The sequence below is a fragment of the Lepisosteus platostomus genome, chromosome 2 (assembly GCF_059453375.1).
Source record: "Lepisosteus platostomus isolate fLepPlt1 chromosome 2, fLepPlt1.hap1, whole genome shotgun sequence".
Lineage (NCBI taxonomy): Eukaryota > Metazoa > Chordata > Actinopteri > Semionotiformes > Lepisosteidae > Lepisosteus > Lepisosteus platostomus.
Genome location: NC_142612.1, coordinates 59,902,911 through 59,926,436, shown reverse-complemented (window position 1 = coordinate 59,926,436; position 23,526 = coordinate 59,902,911). Strand labels below are relative to the sequence as shown.

The 23,526-nt window shown below is 39.6% G+C and overlaps 1 protein-coding gene across 1 annotated transcript in view; it reads right to left on the bottom strand.

Annotated features, from left to right (window-relative positions):
* The window catches only part of egfem1 (EGF-like and EMI domain containing 1), a 96,108-nt gene extending 75,919 nt beyond the window's left edge, over window positions 1–20,189 (bottom strand). Inside the window, exons 1-4 of the mRNA XM_088610704.1 lie at window positions 19,769–20,189; window positions 15,737–15,871; window positions 14,751–14,860; window positions 13,586–13,690 (exon numbers count right to left, since the gene is read on the bottom strand). Coding sequence (XP_088466830.1) covers window positions 13,586–13,690; window positions 14,751–14,860; window positions 15,737–15,871; window positions 19,769–19,854 — 436 coding nt within the window. The 5' untranslated portion in view covers window positions 19,855–20,189. The remainder of the gene's footprint in view (window positions 1–13,585; window positions 13,691–14,750; window positions 14,861–15,736; window positions 15,872–19,768) is intronic.
* Window positions 20,190–23,526: the final 3,337 nt, after the last annotated feature.

Here is a 23,526-nt window from a genome sequence, read left to right as displayed (position 1 = left end):
CTCAAAGAGAGATGTTTTCTTCAGTAGGTCTACAATACTTCCGTTCAACCATATGAAGAGTTATAAATGGCATAATTTTGTTTCAGAATAATTCATATGTGGGACTTCATTATTTCCCTTACTGCCAGGAATCTTTATTGAATTAGGTTATCCAAATCTAATAATGCCTGCATATGAGAAGACCATACATGCATGCTAGAAACAGCTTACAGTGGTAAAAGTGAAACACTAGAACCAGATATTAACTATTAGTTCCATTTTAATACTCTGTTCTTACTTTGCCTTCATAAATGAATTTCACACTAAGGTGGGTCAAAAAGTATTTAAATGATCTTATCAATGCACAGTAAATTACATTAGAACAATACAATAATGTTATACAGTATATAGATCAAGTAGGTAGCTGTGTCAGGGTAGGCTGCATAGGTTGTAAAGGAACAAGTAAAGCTTCAGTCCAAACTGAAAAGAGAAGAAAAGAAACAAAAAAATCCGCCTGTGGAGCCTTCTTCGGGTGTGAGACGGCTGAAGAAGACTCACCTTCAGGCACACCTGAAGAAGGCTCCACAGCCGGAATGTCGTGTTTTTCTTCTCTTTTCAGCATTGAATAAAGCTTTACTTGTTCTTTTATACAGGTATACAGATGATTATATATTATAATATATATAATCATATATTATCCATCCATTTTCTAACCACTGATTCAGCATCGCAGAGTAGCCAGAGCCTATCCCAGCAAGTAATGGGAGAAACACAGACACAAACATAAACATGTACACTCTCACACCAATTTTCCCAGAAGCCAATTAATCTACCAGTACATACGTCTTTGGAGTGTGGGAGGAAACCACAGCACCCGGCTGAAACCCACACGAACTTGGGGAGAACACACAAACTCAATGCAGATACCACCCTATGTCCAGAACTAAACACAGTGCCCCAGTACTGCAAGGCTACAGTGGTAACCACTGCACTACCCATGATATATTACTTAATACATGTCAAAATCCGATGCCCATTGTGGAAATGCTCAGTTGACACCCCAGCTAGGGTTTGGGTTAACATTCATGAATTACTCAGACAGTTTTTAAGTGCTGGATTTTGGAGCCCGTGTCAGGTTAAGGACAAGTGATTTTTTTATCCTAACTGAATTTTTTTTCCGGAAACTCTCTGGGTCCTGGATGCCGCGGTGCACCGCGCCGTAATTGTATCCCAAAACTGAGTGGGTCGGATCAAAATTTGTTACCAAGCATTATTGAATCTTATTTACTTGCAAGTGCTTTGATTAATGGTCTTGATTGTTTCCCACTCATACTTTTTGGTTTGGGGAGCATGTCAAAATCAGATTCCCAGAGAGGTTCAGATATACAGTAGAGCGCGGAAATGCTCTTTTAACATCCCAGCTAGGGTTAGGGTTAACATTCATGCACTACCTGGACAATTTTTAAGTTCAGCGCTGGATTTTGGGGCCCAAATCAGGTTTAGGACGAGTGATTTTTTGTTGCTTTGGTGCACCACATTGTATTTGTATCCCAGAACTGAGTCGGTCAGATCAAAATTTGTAACCAAACATGACTGAATCTCATTCACTTGCAATAGCTTTGATCAATGTTCTCGATTGTTTTACTCTTATACTTTTTGGTTTGGGTAAATTTATATATAAATTTAAAACCAAAATTGCAGTAGGGATATCAGAATAGATAATTAAGTTTGTGTTATGGTCTTCCTTCAATTAAATCCTAGCTGATGAACTGGATCACGTCAGCTACGTATTTTAACAGCACCAAGTCCTTTCTAATTCCATTACTTTTTATCAAATTCAATTCACGACAATTGTAAACAATGGCTATCTAATCCGAAAAAGCTGCGAGTCCAGACCGACTGATTTTATACGGCGTGAAAGTGCAATACTTCAGTCTTGCAGATTTATTCCCTATCAACAGAAAAATAATATTTACAGCATTATAATGTCATAAATGTAAAGAGTGACACAACACAATCTACCTGTACCTGTAGCTGTCCTCTAGAGTTCTTTGACTTGTATAATTTATTATAAACAAAACTTCATAGACATAAGATAGGGGACGAGAGCAGTCCAGCTGGCCCATCTGGCCCATTTGGTGGTTGGTACCACATTGATCCCAAGATCTAATCCAGCTGCTTCTTGAAAGAAACCAGGGTATTGGTGTCAACAACATAGCTGGGCAGCTTGATCCACACTCCCACAAACCTTAATGTCCGCTGCTGTCCAGCAGAGGGAACAAATAGGTTCTACACAAGCATGTCACAATAAGGACTTAAGCTCATGTTACGTAAAAGATATTTTAAACATTATATGGGAACAGTAATGCAAATTTAATATCTCAGGATCTGGTTCACGGTTCTTCTCCTAGACTGTTTGGTTTAACTTCTTGGGCCAATGTAAATAAAGCAAAAACCCTGTTGTAAATCTAAGGCTCAAGTACTACGATGAGACCCCTTTTCAGATGGCTTGCATATATTTGAGGGTAAAGGCATTTTTCATACAAGTGCATTATACAAAGGAGGATTAAGAGTGTAGATGATACTCTATTAATCTTTCTTTGCTAAATAGATTTCTGTGCTTAAGGCTGAGAGCAAACATGTGCTTTCATTAAGGCATCAGTTTAAATATCTGCAGGGCTTTGCTGTCCCCATTCAAACTGAATCTTGCTGTGATAATAAAGCTTTTCGTGGCTGACCCCAGTCCTACTTGCCCATTCAAAATTGCACCATTTGTTCCTACTTTTATTTGGCAGTGGGATCGGGCTGATGTAAGTTCAAGATCACAGTCATGAAATCATGCATTGCTGCCATTTCTTGGCTAAAATCCCACTTGTTCAAGCCCAAATAAGGTTAAAGCAGCCAGTTCTGAATGCTGACTTCAATCAGGCAATCTCATTGAACAAATTCTAATTTTTAGTGCTATTAGGGGTACAAAACGCACTGAACTGTAGCAGTTGCTTCCATATGTTCAATATGTTTCTTACATCAGAGTCTAATGATTGGCAACATCTTCATACACCAAGGTTTGCATTCAGAGAAGATGTAAAGGGAGCATTTAACAGTAGAATAAAAGCCTCAAAAACAGTAAGAAGAATGTTAATTAAGTTCTAAGATGTTGCACACTGCTAAGGAGTTTCATTGCTGTTTGACAGACTGTAAAAAATAAAACTTATTCTAATCTCCTTCCAGCTATGCACTGATTAATTCACTATATTTAACTTTTGGTTTATTAAAAGACACTTATTGTCCTCCTTGTCATTTTTTATCTTACGTATAAGTGCTGTCATTTCAGCTGTAAACTGTAGCACAACTGCTCAACAATGGTGGTGTTGTGGGCATGTGAATGTACAGTATATTCTAAATACATGTACAGTACATATTTTGAGGACAGAGTTGGGCTCCAGCTCCCAACACCTGCAGATCTGTTAGATTTCATAACATTTAACTAAATTGATTAATTATTTAAATTAGAAGTCAAGCCTCCTTTTTAGCTTCAACTCAAACAGGTCCTTTCTGAAAACCTTTGCTTAGCTCATCACAAGTGCTTTGAATCAAAAAGGTGATAATTCAATGATTAGTGAATTGTATCGGATGAAGTAACAGTTGTTTCCTTTTCTCCCCTCCCACTTGTATCTACCTAGTTCAAGTACTTCAGTGCAAGGTGATGCAACATTTAAAGTGCGTAAAGCAGGGTAGTGAGGACAGAAGCTCTTGGAATTCAGAGGGAAACATTAGTAAGGTTAAAACAGTAAAAGAAAAGCAATTTAATTTTAAATAGTGATTTATAGGAAAGAAGGTGTCACGGTGGTAAGCAATTACTGCCTCCCACTGTTGGGGCTCTGGGTTCAATTCCAGATTGGAGTGCTATCTGTGTGGAGTTTGTATGTTCTCCCTATGGTTATGTGGCTTTCCTCTGGGTGCTCCGGTTTCCTCCCCCAATCCAAAAACATGCTGGTAGGTCAATAAGCGTCTGGCCCTGATGGGAGTGTGTTTGTGTTTTGTGTGTGCCCTGCCTTGTGCTCTTTGCTTGCTGGGATAAGCTCCGGCTCCTGCCTGCAACCCTGTTTCGAATGAAGTGGTTAGAAAATGGGTGTGTAGATGGGAAAGAAACTAACCCTGTGGTTAGAACTGTTGAAAACCGAGGAAAGGCCTTTGTGTGGGTTTTGCCCTTGTGCCATTGCAATTTTATTGAGCTGGATTTAAAACAAAAAGTATTGTAGTAGCAAAAATCCTGAAGCACATTCCTGTGACGTCTAGCTACCAGATCTTTATACATCTACTGTACATTGAATTTCCCGTGAAATACTCAAAAGCACTGAAAGAGCAAAAAAATTCTCTTGGTTCCAGTAATGATTTTCAGTTCTTTTACTGAACGTAGAACAATATTGACTGCTAAAGGCACACGTCTTTTTGATAAAACTTTAAACCCTAAAACAAGAGAAAGGTCAAACTGAGAGGAGACCTAAAAACCTGTCTAGCTCACTTGATTGCTACTAGCATAATGGTCCAAGAATCATCATTACACATGGTTGTGCTTGTTTCTTGTGACTCTGTGTGAAGGCTCTGTGTCTTGTGCTTTCTGTCCCAGATGCGCCTAAGATTAATGTTTCCCTTGTTTTCTCTTAGCCCTTGCACTGCAATTAATCCTTAAATCTCCTGGATTGCTAATGAAATCCTGTCCTGTCGAATCCCGAAAGTGAATCAAAGCTGGCTGTCCACAAGGCTCTCAAAATGAAACATTTTTCATGTCATTTCTTCACACTCCATGAGATTTCAACTCCTATATTCCTGGTACATACAAAATTCACACATGCAGATCAATGTATAATTCAGAGAAGACTATAAGGGGATCTGAATCACATAATCAGAAATGTCAAAGGCACTTAGAACTAATCAAGTCGCAAACAATGACGCATGAATCCAAGAACGCATGTGCAAACTGAAACTGCAGGTCACTGAATGTACTGTACCCCTCTCATTTGTAACCTTATGATTTCTGCAAGAATAATTGAGACAATAATTATTTTAAATGGATGCCCCCTTGTATCCATTTCAATAAATGCAACACAGAAGGACTATATGTCTTTAAGGTACTTTGTCTTAATTAAAGGTCCCTTATAAAGAACCTACTGTAAGAACACAGTTGCAATATAAAATTATGGGAATATTGCAATGCAATCGTTAGGTAGGAAATTGGCACTGTTGCCCAAAATTTACAAAAAAAAACTGCATTGCACAGCTCTAAGAAAGAATAGATTACACTTTCAGGATTACAGCCTCTTTCACAGTGGTGATACTCAGAACTTCAAAAATAAATGTAATTAAATATACTTCTTTTGCGTATATGAATGCACTGGCTTTAATATAAAATAGGAAGGTAATACATAAAGGGTTTTTTTTCGCTGCATAGAAATTCTCCAGGCCTTGTCATCACCTACAGATACCACAATTAGAAGTCCCTCTCTATGTCAGAGTTCACCTCTGCTTAGTCAAGCAACAGAAAGCTGAATTGCAGGAATACATATGTTCCTGTCCCCCACTTGATTAATTTTGATGTTCCACAACATTCCTTTCCGGAAGACCTCAACGGTCATCAGATCTGGTCCCTTTATTGCCTTTACAGATGTAAATATATCCTGGCCTTGCTTTCATTCCAAAAACTGGGGTGATTCCAAACATTTTCCTGGCATATGTGTTCTCCAAACCTTATATTTTGAAAACTTGACACTTTATTCCTTAACTTTGTAGCCCTTATTTATGGAAGCAAAACACTACTAAAAGTGACAGGTTTTCTTCTACTGTTTTTTTTTTCACAAAGTGATCTAATCACAGCTTGTCTGTTGGTAAGATTATGAAAACAGCCAACACAGTCTTTAGCCTTTTAGGTCATCAACATGTTGTTACACACACTAGAAAGCAGAAACAGAATGAAACAGAATTGCATGGAATAAACAACAAGCCATCACATTTGCTAAATGCCCTTTACAAAGTGGGACACAGACATGAGCTAGGTACTGCCAGCACACCACTGTGGTTAACACACTGCATACAGTACAAGTCACGTGTAGATTTCTCTAACAATTTCATTGATTAAAATCAGTATTTTTTGCTTCATGAAATGTGGAAATCAGGTTGGACCTTTTACAAAAGGTCAGACCCCTTAAGTCACTAATTGCCTTAATTACAGCTAAACTCTAATTAGTAGGTCATCCATACTTGGACCTAGGGGCTTATAAGGGCAGAGTTTATCTTGGCTTCAATTTCGTTAAGCACGGTGAGAGTGCATTACTACCTCTTTTTCCCCACAAAGTGTGTGCTTTGAGGACTCAAACCCACAACCTTCTAGGTATGAGACCAGATCACTACTCGGTGCTATTCATGTAATTCTTAATAGCAAACAAAAAAATGACTCTGGAAAAAAGTTAGTAAATTACTTTTTACTTCTTTGAGAGATAATTCTCTCAGAGAACCAATGATTGTCTTACAGGGCCTTATCCTGTCCTTGTCTATGTACAGCAAAACAATGCCAATTGACTATGTCATCGTTAAAATTGATACAAGTATTTTCACCTGGAATGTCTGCTAAGAAATGGCAAGAATACAGAATTTTAAAAGAAGATGTTTCTACAATGCACTTGTAAATATTATGGCAATAGATAAATGGTCTAGGAAAAAATATTTGTGAGATTAATATAAAAAATTACAGTGAGATTCAAAAGTGCCCTTGTTTCATATTATAATATGCTTTGTATTTTTAAAGTTAATTTAAGTCAATTATTGTAAACATTATCTTGATTCATTTACAAAAAGAAGACCATGAAGATTACATGACTTCCTAATATTTTTTGGTATTACTCTGATTTTCATTATTACTATAAGTTTCATGATCCAATTATACTTAGAAATATAATATAAAGAAATATAATATTTTTTTCAAACAACACTTAACTATACATGCATATTAATAGTTTATGGTTGTAGGAAATGTGACCATTAGTGATGAGTCTACAGGCTAAAATGTCATAGGCAGATTTTATGAGGTGCCATTTGTAGACAAGAAATCTGATAAACTGATTTTCACCTCTAAGATATACTCTGATTTACTCAAAACCCCAATGAAACAACTATGTAAAACAGAATATAACAGAATTAATTCTGGATTGGATTACTGTATGTGCCTTGCGTAAAATTCTAAATACAGTATATAATATTGTATTTGCCACAGCATTGAACAGAGCAAAGGCATATTTGTCATAATCAATTCACTGAATTCCAGAAAAGGGTTGAACAAAGGGGTCATGTTTATTCACACCTAAGTATTTAAGTAACTAACTCTATAAAAACAACCAAAATAATCTGCACTTTGGAAGTGCTCCAGAATCTTCCAGAGCTACATAAAGATCTCCAATGAATTTCCCTGGGACATAAAAGTGAATAACACATTGAAAGCGTTCAATCATGCATCTTCATAATTAAGGTCAATGGTCTCTCCAAAGACTGCAGGCAAATAGTCATTGACCTTCACAGGTTGGGGGACAAGTTGCAAAGAAGGAGCCCTTTTAGAGGGTGGAACACAAACAGAGGCAACTCGAGAAAATATGTAAAATAGAGGAGTCCTGGAAACCTTATTAAAATCATGAATTCCAACATAAACCAGGACCTTTTGGCTAGACACCTGGATCCTTCTGCTAAGAAGCTCAAGCTTGAGTGAAAACTGACACTCCAGCATGACATTGACCCAGAGCTATATGCAGACTGACATTCAGATACTTAACTCAGGATGGCAGTTTACCAAAAACCCTGAAGGACCTAGAACCTAACTTATGCCAGGAGGAATGGATAAAACACCTCCCTTAGAAGTGCCAGAAGTAAAGGAAGTGTTTGGTCAATGTAGTCCCTTCCAGGAGAGGATTTACAAAATACTAAGTACAAGTGTGTGAATAAATGTGAGCTTTGTGTTTCCTGGACTTCATTTATGACAAATATGACTTTGCTTTGTGTGTAACAGGATTCAGTTGCACTGAGCCTGGTAACAGACGTGACGTTACTCCTAAGACAGCACCTATGGCAGAAAATCCTGTCTTCTTAGTGAAGCAGAGTTTGCAGCTGTCAGAGGTGGTGGTGTTTTTGGCCCAATTTCATCAGGGTAATGAATAAATCTGAAGGGCACTTCATGTTATCTAAACTTCACTTAACCAACATCTTTACACATGTGATGGGTTGTGAGTAAATGAGGGGGGACCAGATGTCTTGGCACAGAGAAGTTTCTAAGCATGGAAACTACAACCATAGATGAATAAATCCAAAGAATTTCTGCAAAGATGATAAACATAGGGTAAAGTGAAAGGGAGAACTCGAAGGAAAAGCAAAACATCAAAGCACCAACTAAATAAGTGCTTATACCTACATACTAAGACAATTAGGAATATACTGCAATGCAACTACTGTACTTGATTAGCAGGGAATTATGTAAGTGGAATACAGAATATACCACAGCAGGCACATAGTAGAGTTCCACAGAGACCAGATAGATAGGAGCAGGGGGAGGTATAGCACTTGAAAAATGAGCATTCAGGAAAAAAAAGAAGAACTGATTTTAATTGAAGATGTCAACTTTCTTCACACAGACTGGGAGGAAAAAATCAATAGGAATGCCAGCAGTTGCCCACACTTGGCTTATGGCTGTTTCATTTCTCAGTCTCTCAGAGAGCCTTTAAGTAGGAATACCTTTGTATTAGTCTAGTTTTCAAACCACTAAAATAGAGATGTCATTATTGAGCTGTGAATGCAATATGACATGCTTTGATGCAATGAAACCTTACATGTTTCCAAAAATAAATACATCATTTCAGGAAAGCTGATTTTGAAGGGATCAAACAAAACTTAGAGGTAACAGAATGGCACTGGAAGAATACTAATCTTCACACAACTGATCTATGCTATCTAAGCTTAACCTGCTTGATTAATGGGCAGCCTCCCTGCCACGGGATGAGGAGGCTTGAACCCCATTCAGAAGGAGTGAACCAAGAGGGAGCTGCAAGCTGGAGTGGGGGTGGAGGAGGGATGCTTGAGCCGAGAGTGAAGAGGGGTGTTTGTGCTCGATATACAGTATATAGCAAATGTCTGTAATGATGGTAATTAGGGACAGCTGGGTGTGATTAACTTGTCATTGTTATCCCTCCCAAACCTCAGTTAAAAACTTACATTTAAGGAGGTAATGCTCAAATTGGGCTGATGTAATTGGTGGAGTACTGCAACGATATGTATTTGGGCCACTGTTCTTCCTGATTTATATCAAAGATCTGGATTCCGGTATTGGAGCAAGTTAGTCAAGAATTCAGAAGATAATAACATGGGAAAATCAGCAAACACTGTACAAGGAGCAAAAGAAATAAAAAAAAAAACATATTCAAGATTTATAACAAAAGTTATAAAGTTAAAATCACAGAACGTAAATCCAGGAATATTATGTGAATACTAAATGTACTACTTAGACCTCATTTGGGAACTTGTACATGATTTTGATCACCACATTAAGAAAAACATATTATTGCTGCTGTGGAATCAGTCCAGAGAAAAGCAATCAGATAGACATCTTTTAGGGCTTCAAGGAATGTCTAATTGTGACAGGCTGGAAGAACTGAACCTATTTAGTTTGGAAGGTCAAAGGACTAAATCTTCAAAGGTACAAACAAACTCAACCCAACTGACACAAGGGGAATCAGGGACGTGCAATTAAAACTGAGAACAGGAGGCATTATTTCCACATACTGTAGGGTTGTGGGAGTCTGGAACAAGCTGACCATCAATACTGTCAAAGCCCCTGCCCCTGGCAAAGTCCCTGGCTTCTTTCAAGAACCAGTTGGATGAGATCCTCAGATCAGTGACCTCCTAGTAACCAAATTAACTAAATGGGCCAAAAGGCCTCCTCTGCTTTTTAACCTCTCTTATGCTCTTATGTACTTGAGCTGGAAACCTTGTTTGGAAAGCAAACTCATATAAGAACCGTGACATTTGAGAAACATTTTAATCGTTTCCCTTGCGGAATGCAACCCCGTTCCCAAAGAACACAGTGAACGGCCAGGCTCCCATCAGTGTCCCGTATCAAAGCCTTCGGAGGCACCGGCATGCTGACGTCCCCTAATGACGGCTGGAGATTGCTGCTTTTTTAAACAAGTAATTACAAGCAGCTGTGTGCGGCGCCCGCATCTCTGCACAAACAAGAAGCTGAGCTGTCGCTTGTGAGAACTGTAGCAAGCAGCAGCGTGAGAAATCCAGAGAGAACGCAGCTGAATTGTTTTCCAGCCCCGCAATTCAGACTAATAGCCCTTTATGCCCCCTTATACCTTAGGTGGTAAGAGCTTCAGTCTTAGATAACGCACAGAGTCCATATTGAAATTGTGTAAGTGGGGTCCGGGGAGGAAAGAATGCACACAGTGCATATCGTATTTCTTAGCTTTTAATCCCGAGCTTTATCAGAAAGGGAGATTTTATAAACAAAGGCATATCAAAATGTGTTAACACATTTGAAAGCCTGAAGTCCATTTCCCTCCATTTTTCACTTCTCCAGAGTTCTGCTATTAAAGTGGCTAGTCTACATCTCACTCCCTTATGTGCATATGAGCAGATCTTTCTGCCCTCATTTTGTATGCTACTCTTTTCATTCAAAGGAAGGTTGGGATCACAAAAGTATTAAAATCACCTCCAACTGGAAGTTTGTACAATGCGCGACTTGATGAAGAACATCAGCATCTTTCACTTGGGAAGAGTTCCCTAATCACACATTCGGGAGAAAATGAATTAAACTCTTAGTTTCTGTTTCAGTGAAAAGGCATTTATGCCTCTGAATATGGCTCCCTTTCTTATGGTAAATCCTTCAGGCCTTTGATCAAACTCTAAGCTATTCAGCAGACGAACTTAAGGGGCACTAGTGTAAGAGGCACAGCCAGGAAAATAGATTAAAAAGTTGTCCACTGAAAGGGCAGCTTTTCTGCGCTTTTAACTGACTGAAGATACACATATTTTAAGCCTTACGGTCTCCTCTAAGAGCCTCATACCAAACTCAGAAGAGCATTAGATTGATAGCTTCAGAAATTACACCCAGGGCATGAAGTCAGCAAACAGACTCAGAAGAAGGAATGTTAACAAACTGTAAATTTCAAGAGGCTATTTGATGTACTGTATCTGGAGTCTTTGGTTCTGCTGTCAGTCAATTCTGCTGTTCGTAGGGGATGTGTGTTGTTCACAAAATAACACAGAAAATAAAGGTGAATTACTGTAACTTTGGGTGATGTCCAACAACACAGAGCTTGGCAGAAATGAACAGGAGTACAAGGATGAAAAGTGCTGGAGCTGGTTTGAAAAAACAAGTGCTCTCCCCTGCCTGCAGTGACAAGAAAAGAAAGCAAGAATGCTGCACCCTTCAGTCTCTGGTTCCTGGTTTTGTTAACAGCCACAGAAGAGAAGCCCTTAGGTGTTTCTGTAGACACAGCATTTTCATCCTCCCCATTAATACAGGGCAGCAATAAAAAGACAAACAGCATGATATAAAGTTAAAAGCATAGAATGAATAGCGTAGACTCCAGGAGCACAATGTGCACACTAAATTTAAGGGGATCTAAGGGAATCTCACTCATTCTGCTGACTGAAGAAACAGAGACGATATATTTGTGTTGCAAAGTAAAAGAGACAGAAAGAAAAACAACTTTGAATGGAAACTGCAAAGAGTAGCCTGGAACTCAGCTTCAACGTTAAAATAGATGCAAGTTTCCTGCTGCTTGAATCTTCAGTCACCTTTTTCAGTGCAAGCCAGCAGAAAAAAAACGGCACGGGGCTTTTGTAAAGGCTGCTCTTCCTGTGTTCCCTGACTGCCCTCAGCGGGAGCAGTTCGGCATATTTTTAAACATTCTCTCAACAAAATAATGAGAAATTACATCATTTATCTGATGCCTCCTGCACAGTGACAGTGCAGGAGTGACAGAGCTCATGTCTCGGCTACAGTATCTCTAGTTACATAATAAACAAAATAATTAATTTCAGGTTTTCTCTAGAAGTGAGGAGCGGACCGCCGTAAGCTAAGATTATTCTCTGTGAATCAAAACAATCTAGGAATCTGATTGTCTTCTGGGGTGTGTGTGTGGTGGGGGGTCGAAAAAAAACGAGTTTGTGAAAAAGCAGAAAAGCGTTCTGGCTCTCTCAGCTGCTACAAGACTTCAAACATCAAACATGACCATCAACTTCAATTAGCGGCCCAAAACAAACTCTGCACTGGGATGTTACATGAGAGGGACTTTTTTTGTTTTCCATCAATAAGTTTTCTTTCACAAAGCGGTAGCTCTGATAGCCTTTTCTCATTGTTTTGCTTTCAGCCGTTCTATGAAAATTTCGAGCCGACTATGGAAAAAAACCCAACAAAGAACAAACAAATGCCTAAATTTTACAGACAGTGCCAATGAGACAAAAATCAAATATGGTTTTCCTGGGGAAATGCCTGTGGAGTGAGAGGCAAAAGTTGTTAAATTAGCCAGTTTGAATTCTCAGTTTCTCATTAGCTGCTTCCTTTATAATGTTCTGAGATCAAACTCTCAAATACTGTTCATTTTTATTTGCATGTGCCTTCTTTGCTGGGTCAGTCATGTTTTCTATTGACATCATACAAGATCCAGTATATGTGCTAAGGACTTTTCTTGGGTCTTATGCACACACAGGAGTCTATAAGATATTGAGCAAATAGGACTGTAGACCTTATAAATCATATCTGGAGCAAGTTATCTACTCAGTTACTGAACTATACACTGCACATTTTATCTTTCTGATAAAACTGTCTGGTACTGGAATTTAAAACACAAAATTTGTGAATCTGAAAAAAGATCTGAGAGGTGTATTTGTTTTTAAACTAGCATATAGTGAGCACAGTATTAATCAAATTTGACTTATGCATATATGCACAATGCTAAATACCCTAGCTTGCAACAGAAAGCCAAAGAAAACGCCAACTAAACCTCTGGGGCAAACTCTTTAAAAAAAAAAAACATTTCCTACTCTCTGTTAAGCCCCTCGTTTAAACACATTCATCACTGAAGGTGTGGCATGTCCAGAGGCTCTCTGAATTCACAGACAACCTGGCTGCAAGTTAACTGTTCCTTTTTTAAAAAACAATCAAATAATAGGCTTAAATATATTGAGGTTTAGGACAATTTTCTTGGATGTGTTAATGAAAATGTTCACTATGATTTTTTTTCCAAAGCGATTTATCTGCCACACCTGGCACTTGTGATCCTTGCCATTAAACACACATTTGGTGAATCTGCTTGCATGTAATAATAAAGAAAGTTCAAAGCATTGTGGTTTGAGGGGCACTCCCTTTCGTTTTATACACAGCAGAACAGCCACAATTCTACCGGTCCTGGACTGAAACTAGCATCTGAGCTGAGGAAGGAGGGAACTACTCAAGAGGGAAAACTGGTGATGTGCTAAAAAGGGGGTTGGGAAAAAGGTTGGCGAGCCCACATGGAAAGATGGATTTTGAGGCATGCATGTTGTGGGCAACAGCTGGCTTACTCACCATACTGGCAGCGGGATCCCTGGAATCCCTTTGGACACCTGCAGACCTGGGATCCACCCTCTGCACACCTCCCTCCATTGAAACAGCTGCCTGCAGTGCACACCGCTGTAGAGACAGACACAGGAGTCCACTGCATTGGCTGGTGCACCAGCAGACCGAGTCTCATGTCTCTTGATGTCCGGCTGCTTTTCATTCATTTCTGCTTCGGCAATTGGATATGTCACTTCCCTCACCAGCCACGCCATTTGGAACCCCTTAGTATACTGAATAGACTCTCTCAGGGGCAGGTGAGTCCCTGTGGTTGGTTTGAGAGGCAAGAAATAAGACTTCCACCACCTAACCTGGTGAACCTCCCCACATTTTAATCCTATTTACTGCCAGTGCAACCCCAGATGCCAGGATCCTTGTCACAACCTCAGTTAGAGGCGATCCTGCAGGAAAGACAGGATGGGCTGTGACAGTTTCAGAACCTGGGGAATTTGTCCATCTATTTCAGAGTCGGGGAGAAGCTGGAACCTGTCCTGGCAAGCAACGGGCACAAGGCAGGGTACGCCCTTGACAAAGTACCAGTCTGTCGCAGGGCACACACACAGACACACTCACACCAGGGCCAATTTTCCCAGAATGCTGAGGCCCTAGGTTCAATTCTTGGGGTGCTATCTGTGTGGAGTTTGCTCACTCTCGCCATGTCTACATAGGTTTCCTCCGGATACTCCAGTTTCCTCCCACAGTCCAAAAACATATTTCTAGTTTAATTGGCACCTGGTAAAATTGCTTTTAAGTGTGTGTGTATCCCTGTGTGTCCTGCCGTGGACTGACGTCCTGTCCAAGGTGTATCCTGCCTTGAGCTTGTTGCTTGCCAGGATAGGCTCAGGCTCTCCTGCGACCCTGAATTGGATAAAGTAGTTAGAAGATGGATGGATTGCTAAGTGTGCTGATGTTTGTAGACTGGAAGAAACAAAAGTCTGGTCCAATTGCCTTGAATGTGGAGTAGAGATGGGAGAAAAACACACAGGGGTAAACCCAAGACAAGCCACAGCTTTATCGGCTGCAGTGGATTAAAGCTTGCTGCTATTTTTAAAATCCTACAAGCGATTCTATTTTCTTTTTATATTCTTTTTCCCCCCCTCAAAAGGTAAACTTTGCAGTATCATACTATACTCACGGTGCAAACAGCCCTCTTCATCATTCTTCTGCATCCATCCTGGGCAGCACTTGTACACCGTGTGGATGTCCATGCTGTAAACCTGTCTGTACGCCGTGTAATATCCAGTCCTGCAGATACAGCCCATGAACACGTACAATCACATCGTATCATATCACACTTACTGCTTCAAGTTCCCTCCAAAAATCAGACACAACCTACATGGGAAAATGGATATGCTCGGGGTTTTAATCATATAGCTTCCCCAATCAGCCAGCAGCCACATCACACTGCGACTCACAACTGGCAACCCACTGAAGCTAAGCTAAGCTAAGCTAAGCAGGTGTGAGCCTGGTCAGTACCTGGATGGGAGACCTCCTGGGAAAAACTAAGGTTGCTGCTGGAAGAGGTGTTAGTGGGGCCAGCAGGGGGCGCTCACCCTGAGGTCCATGTGGGTCCTAATGCCCCAGTATAGTGACAGGGACACTGTACTGTAAACAGGTGCCGTCCCTCGGATGAGACGTAAAACCGAGGTCCTAACTCTCTGTGGTCATTAAAAATCCCAGGGCACTTCTCGAAAAGAGTAGAGGTGTAACCCCGGTGCCCTTACCAATCGTGGCCTCCTAATAATCCCCCTACATTACTCTGCTCTCCTCCCCACTTATAGCTGATGTGTGGTGAGTGTTCTGGCACACTATGGCTGCCGTTGCATCATCCAGGTGGATGCTGCTCATTGGTGGTGGTGGAGGGGAGTCCCCATTACCTGTAAAGCGCTTTGAGTGGAGTGTCCAGAAAAGCGCTATATAAGTGTAAGTAATTATTAATACTACTACTTTTCCTTGACAAACATTTTACACAAAAACTATGTCTATGATATTTAAATGAATTACCAGCATAAGTAACTAACAACAACAGTTTTATCAACTTAAGATACCCCATACTAATCTTAAAATGTATTCACATCTACAATTTGTTTCCATACCTGAAGTAGCATAAATTCAATTTACCTTCGTTCGTATCCCATACACCACCTGTGTCCAGTACAGCCCTGCTTCCACATTTTCACCATCCGAGTGAAGGCCTGGACACAGGGCTGCCGGTGGCCCACCAGGGCCATTTCCTGCTCGGCGCACACATTGGGCCTGGAACAACATGGGACACCATTTCATCTGCTGCGACTGACCACAGTCTGAGAGAGGATCACACTGAAACCTTTCATATGTGCCAGCTGGACCTTTTGAAAACAAGCATTAAAGAGGAGCACAGTTGTAGAGTTGATCTAAAGTGACTAACTGATTTGCTGTAAAAAAAAATATTTGGCAGACATTTTGGAACAGGACATCTGAAGGAACTACTGAGGCAACAGCTCAATTATTATTCCATTATCAGGAAAGAAAAAAAGAAAGGAAGGGTTATTGCTCCTAAGACTGTTATCTTTTGTCTGTGAAGGGGTGTTCTCCTCCATGCCTAACATGCAAACCACTCTGGCTTCCAGGTAGAGATACTGTAAGAAGGCTTACAAATGAAAGGATACGGCCCATCTCGCAAAAGGATCTAGCACTGATACAGTCAGGCACAGCACAGAGGCTGTGCAGACTTCACTGAGCTAAGAGAAGATCCATGCAATGCGGAACAGGACTCAGGCAAAATGCATTTAGCAGCAATCCGAAACGTCTGCTGAGCATTAACAAAAAGGGCACGCAGGTGACAGGGAATGGAAAGTGTGCTAGTACACTAATCTAAGTTCCAGGAGGTAAGCTGCGCTCCAGGCAAGGTGAAATATGGGAGAAAAAGAGTCCGATTTCTGACCCTGGAATTAATCATATAGTACCCAGATGTCTAATGCATGACAGGTGCTGAAAGCAAGAGCTCGAGACAAAGCACAGGTCTTGTCAGGGGGCTGGGTAAGCCATGTGACCCCATTGTGAGGACACGCAAGCTAGGAACCTATGACACCTCAAAATCCCGGGACTTTCAATTAAATATCTGGTTGCAGTGTCATGCAAGTGACTGTTTAAAGGATTTACTCTTAAATTGTTTAGAAATGTTTTTATTGCTATAAAATCTTTTTATTACGATCCACTGGATCAGTTGAACTAGAAAAAAAAACATTTTGCCCAATCAGCTAGTGTTGTATCTAGAACTTCACTGATTCAAGATTTTCACCCAGTTATTTCTTGAAGGATTCCCTGCCATGCCTTCTCTACACCTACTTAGTTCCAAGTGGAATTAAGACTTTCCAAGAAATATGTATTTTCCCAGTTAAAATACAGTATGACTAGTTACTCAGTTGATGCTAAATCCATAGGAATTAACAACAATAACATCCCAGTGCAGAGAGGACTGGTACCACAAACATGCAGACAGAAATAGCCTCACTCCCACCACCTGCTGTTTCCAGACCTCCCACGGTTTGTCTTCATTTATGGCTTAAATTGCTTTCCCACATTACACTCTGGTAAGCCAGTCCTGTTGTATTATTATCAGAATGGCTTCTTGATTTAATAACACAAGTTTTGTACTGTCCCTGAAGGCAGACTCATGGAAAACAGCTCTTTGTTCGGCTAAAGAATTAAAAGGCACTTTTGCTCTTTTTGTCCACCGTTTTACTACAGGTCAAGCCAGACAAAAACTCTCTGAACTGGGAAACAAAAATTCATGTGCTCTCAACAGCCCTCAACCCCACATACTATTAAATAAAATATTAAATGAATACAGCTTTTAGAGGGGTTGAGATGCACCTAACAAAAAACCATGAAATATAAATTAACCATTGCCACTGAAAACATCCTGTTGACCAAAGGAAATGACAGAACATAATAAAACATCTGTATAATCTTACCAAGTTCAGCCTAGCTGTTACGTCCAGCTAGAACCTGGTTTAACATTAATATTGCTCAATCTTTCCAGCTTTTGCCAATTTGGTGAACGCTGAAGATCACAGAAGCCTTCTGAGAAAGGTTCTGAACACTAAAGATGAATTATACCAACTGAGGAATCAATGTTCATTAATTTTGCTGCATCAGATATACAGCAGCTGAACAAAACAATGACAACTGGTTGGCTGAAGGCTCTGATGAATGGGCAGCATTCTTCAATCATTAAAGAATAGTCCATTATTAAGTATACTTCAGGCCCTTAGAATGAAGCAAATAGATGCTGATGTAAGTGCTCATAGTGGCTTGGATTCCATTATGTGGCAGAATGTACAATTATTTCATATGAAGCGAAGTTTATCTTTATAATAGCCAGTCAAAGAAAGGCTTTCCTTATCCCATTCTCTCTTAAGGAAAGAAAAAAATGCACTGAGGACCATGGCAAATAACATCCCACCTGGAGCCACGCACCACTAAAACATTTTAAAAATCGGATTTTCCATTAATCCCTTAGTCTGAACGAAAGGCCAAAGGTTAAATGACAATATCCTCTTTCCCTAATAAGTGTCCCAGACAATGATTAGGCAGAAATGATTAAAATTAAGAGGGAGTCCTAGGGGAAATTCAGCACAAGTGAAATGTGCACTGTTAGAGACATCTTCTAAAACACCAGAGGTAAGATTCTCCAGGTTTCATCTTTCTTGTTCCATGATGATATTTACTAGCCACATCTGGTCAACCTGGATTTCACTGATGCTGTTACAATCATTATTGTGTTCAAGTAACTCCCTCTTACTGATCAGTGCTGATTTTCCTATGTGTAAACCACTACATTGGGACCTCGTCAGGAATTCTTGGAAAATCCTAATAATCTTCTCTTGTTAATGCTAGATGTATAACATTATTATATCAGTCAACTATCATTAATTAATACAGTACTGCAGTAATACATTGTTTTAATACACTGTTTCTTAGGGTTAGCATACATGTTTGAAAATAAAGGACTTTCCAAGCTTATTCTCTTTACGATGTGTCATTTAAAAACAACAACAATATTATTTACTATTACAAAATATGCAACTGTTTTTTACTGTAAGAAAAACGATTAAAATTCCATTACCAAACGCTAAGATCCAGGCTTAATCATGCGGACTTGTCTGGGTACAAATTAAATGTTTCGTTGAACTTGCAGTAAAATTCTGGCAGTTTAATTTCTAGATAACTTTTTGTAAGAGATGTATTACTATTCACAAATATAAACTTTTTCCGATCTTAAACATTAAACGAATTGAGCCAATAAATAATTATATGAGTAAAGTGACTTAATTTTGTAAGAAGAGAAAAAGCTTTCTAACTTTTTCTTTCAACAACGCAGTGGTCTGCCAGAGTTCATACAACATCTTCAACGATATTCATTCTTCACAGATACGAGAAATGATGAAACACAGACAGCGACATCTAGCGATGCAACAGCTTGAGCTGAATCTTCATTCATATAAGTAGTTAAGAGGAAACCAAGAGGATTTGTTGAGGTTGACAAAACATGTCATAAACTGACAGTTAACCCACCTAGTCACACTTGAAAATTTAGATTAATTTTCAATGTCTAAATCATAGTAATAATATATAAAATAATAACAGGTTCAGAATAGAACACGCTTTCAAAAGTATGAATTCTGTATATTTTTTAAATGTAAAGAGCTTTAAGTATTTGTGTGAAACTGGTCTTTCCTGTAAGCTTTTTCTTTGAAAAATAAAAAAAATGGGGATTGCGTATTTGCATCGTTTCTAATTTAATTTAAAAAGGAAACTATATCGGACTGAGAAACGCATGCTCTTCAATGCGCGAATATATTGTGATTGTTTACGGAGATGCGCCAACAAAATTAAAACAAAGAATACAAGAATTGGACTGACCTTACCAAACAATTTAATACAACAGCAATGCACAGTTAACTACTCTGTTATACTCAGGGAAGTTTTGTCTGTCCGATTTTAATCATTGTGACTGATCAAATAAAATGCCGGCAAAAATGCTTCACAACGCATCTTCTTTTTGTGAGTGTGTCCGTTTTCAATGTACAGGTCTGTCATAAACATTGTTTTATAAAAATGTGTTAGACGTTAAATAGAAAAAAAAAACATGCATGCGAATTTACTTACATGTCAGGTTGAAGTTCCGCAGAATGTGTTATTTGTGTTGCGTTGAAAGATAATAAAAACCAAACCAAAATGTCAAAATATTTCATGATGTACCCAAACACAAACCAAAAACGAACAGAGAAAAAATGTGTAAATCTGAAGCTTTGGATATTGATTTCCTTCACATCAGTCCACGAATCCCGTGACGCCGCCTGAGCACCAGTTTTCCTGCTTTGAAAGTTTTGGAGCGGGGAAATAAGGTGGCAGAAGCTGGGCTGATCCTGTGTGCTTCTTTATTGACGAGAGCCAACACTGGAATCTTGTCTCCCTCCCCTGTGTCCCTCCTTCTATCCGGTGAGGAGAGGGACTGATCAATCACTCAAGTCAACCCAAGACCTTCTCAAACTCCACCAGCGGAGGATCCGTGTGACCGCCACGCACCGTGGCTACTCAACACTAATAACTCGCTTTTTGAATTATTTAAAGAGACGCTTTGAGTCCCATATTTACAGGAAGCACGTGGAAAGGTTTCACGATTTGGAAATGACATTATTTCTCTTTTTTTGGATTTGGCTAATTATATTAAGTTTCGATACACACTTTGCGATACATTTATCGGTTTGTTTTTGTGTTCAAAGTGGTAACTGTGTGAAACACTGAACATCTGTCATAAATAATAACTTGGTCTTTTTCTACTATTGTCCTTTATCCACGAGACAACGTATGCCGGTAAATAGTCTCGTTATTTCTCCATTTATTTGATAATTCCATTATTGTAAACTACATTTAGCATATTAATACACATGCTTTCAGCGATTGTCTCTTAATCGCCCTACTGTACGTGAATCCTCTCAATGCAATTTTTACTAGCACCGTTGCTGTAAAAATAATATCAATATCATATAATAACTGATTTGGATGTACAGTATTATGTACAGACATCCCTTTTGCCAATGAAGTAGAAATCCGACTCACTGCCCATTTAAAGATCATGCTCATCAAATAAAATTGGCTAAGGTCCACTTTGCCTCCCCTTTTTCATGGGTCACTCGGTACATTTCTAATACTTCTAATTTACAAGCAATTAAGTTGTGTCATTCAACTCAATAACTGAATAACATGTTTTTTTTACAGTTAACTCTTTGTTGGGCAAAAACAAAAACATCTGTCTCGCTTGGTTATTAACCACCCACGTTTGCGCTTTGTCTAGTAACTGAACAACCGAAGAGTTTCACGGTACAGACTTTAACAAGTAGACTTGAGTTGTTAAGAAGTGTTTGATACTCATTTGTCTCACACAGAATAGGCTGTATGTAGGATGGTGCGGTTTCGTTCACAAGAGTACCACAAAGTCATCCCAGTGTATCTTGTATCCATTAAGAGAAACTGCATTTTCGCGCAAAGGTGCGTCTAAGAAACTTTGTTAAACGGTGATCTCTCGCTGCAATCACTTCGATACTGGAGGAATCGTAATATATTCCAATATCCAGCACATCCTCAGTCGATGGAAAAGATAACCTATTTTAATAATTCGATCAATTTCAATGATTAGTATGTTACTCTAAAAAGCTTATACGTGATTGTGTTATAAATAGAGCTAGCTGGATTGAACGTGAAGCATTTTATTAAATCAACGTCTCTGTCACGTCGACACAGTACTAAGAGGCACAAGCAACTAGAGATGCATTTGAAAGTCCTCAAAAACAAAGACAAGTTGTCAAACATTGATTTACTGGTTTGGCTGCTACAGCTCCTAATTTTTTAATTATGTACCACATCTCTTCGAAATCTATTGTACTGATCTCTGAACTTCATTTGACAACTTTAAATGGAGTTGAATTGGAGTTGAATTGGAGTTAAATGTGCATGACGTATAACTAATATAGAAACAATATCCTTCTGTTTTAGAACGGCAAAAAATGAGCACAAGGCAGATACACCCTAGATGGGACGCCAGTCCATCACAGGGCAGACGGACACAAATACAGACACGCACACACTTACATCAGGGACAGTTTTTCTAGAAACCAATTAACCTCCCAGTATGTCTGGACCAATAGGAGGAAACCCCAGGAAATGAACCCAGGGCCCCAGCTCTGCTAGACAGCAATGCTAACTTCTGCTAATGCTATCTTATTGTTATGCTCTCAAGCTGAAAACAACTGCAACGATGGAATCGTTTTTAAATGCACTTAAAAGTCCAATAACCAGGAGTTTAGACATTTGTATAAACGGATTAATAGGTTTGATGGGGTTCAACAAAATTGAGCTGCTATTTGTGGTGTTTTCCAGTTGGGGTTGCTGTTGTTCTCTTTCCTTAGGATGTCCCGGCTATCCCAGAGTGCCTAACGGTCTGAGTTCAGAGAGTGCAGGCTTCCTACCTGCTTGTAAGGTACGCTTGGGAACTGCAATGCTATTTTTATATTCTGGGGTTAGAAAGAATCAGCACTGATGAGTGCATTTCAAACCACAATAAATGCAAAATGTACAAAGTAACTTGTAAAACCTCCAATTTCTATCACAAAATAGACTAAATTTACAGGTATGCACAGAATCATATAAAGTGATTTAGAAAGAGGCAACAAAACATCCAGTAGTGTGAAGTGGCCCTATTACACTGTCAACAAGCAGGCTTGTGAATACGTCTCTTTAAATCCAATAGAAATACTGCTCTCGACTTTGAGACGGTTTTATCGATAACTGGAACTTGCTTGTTAACTCTGCATGCAGATCACGTTGCAAACTTTCAGGGGTGCAATGTCTGCTGCACAACCTGGACTTTTTCGCCCGTACATCGCATAACATTAGTCATTAAAGTGACTAGCGAGCAGGAAGGGCCACATCATGTCACAGTTCGTGGGAGTTTTCGCCTGTGTCGAGACCAGGGTTTGAGACAACATGACTTTTACAAAGTTCATGATTTTGGGCTAAATTCCAAATTTGTAATTTTTTTCTATATCGTCAATGAATTTATTTTGTTACTGCGATGTAATAACCAGTCTGCAGTTCCCCTTTAATTTTCAACTGACAGAGCGCTGCCAGACTTCAGATCTCATTTCTTCAGTCAACGTGGAAGAGACCGCAGTCCGCATCTTTACAGAAGCTGTGAGGTGCTGGGGTTGAGTCAGGACAACACACCGGCGGTGAGAAAGGGTGAGGAGGTAGGAGAAAGCCATAACAACAGGGCTGAGAAAAGAAGTGACAGCAGGATAAGACCGCAGTAGGAGTGAGACCAGAGTGAGATGGGTAGGGTCTCGTTAGGACAGGCTGAGACAGTGGAAGAATATGGAAGGAGAAAAAAAACGACCGAACTGAAGGGTGAGGCGGAAGGAGAATGGAAATGGAAAGAGTTAAAGGAACCAGGTAGATGTGTCGAGAAACAGACCATGCAGGGGAGGAACAGTAGAGAGGACAGCAGAAATAAGTGAAAATAAGAATGACAGAGAAACAGAGCCCAGGTGAGGGATCCTGTGGACAGGGGGAACAGGAGAGGAGCCGAAGAGGTTTTTTCTCTCCACGCATGATGCTGTGGGCACAATGAAGTTGATAAACACAACACATAAGACAAGCAGAGCTGCAATTCATACTGCCCACCAGCAGAGGGAAGACTAGGCCTAGGTTTCACTCAGTAACCCCAGCAACCACATCTGTGTAGTCCCCTCCCTGAAGAAAACAGAATTACAAGTGGCTTCTGGGTATATGCTCATTCTAGTTGAGGTCAGGTCAATCTTCTTTTCAAATTGTAGTATGAGAATAAATAAACGGTAACATTATATCTA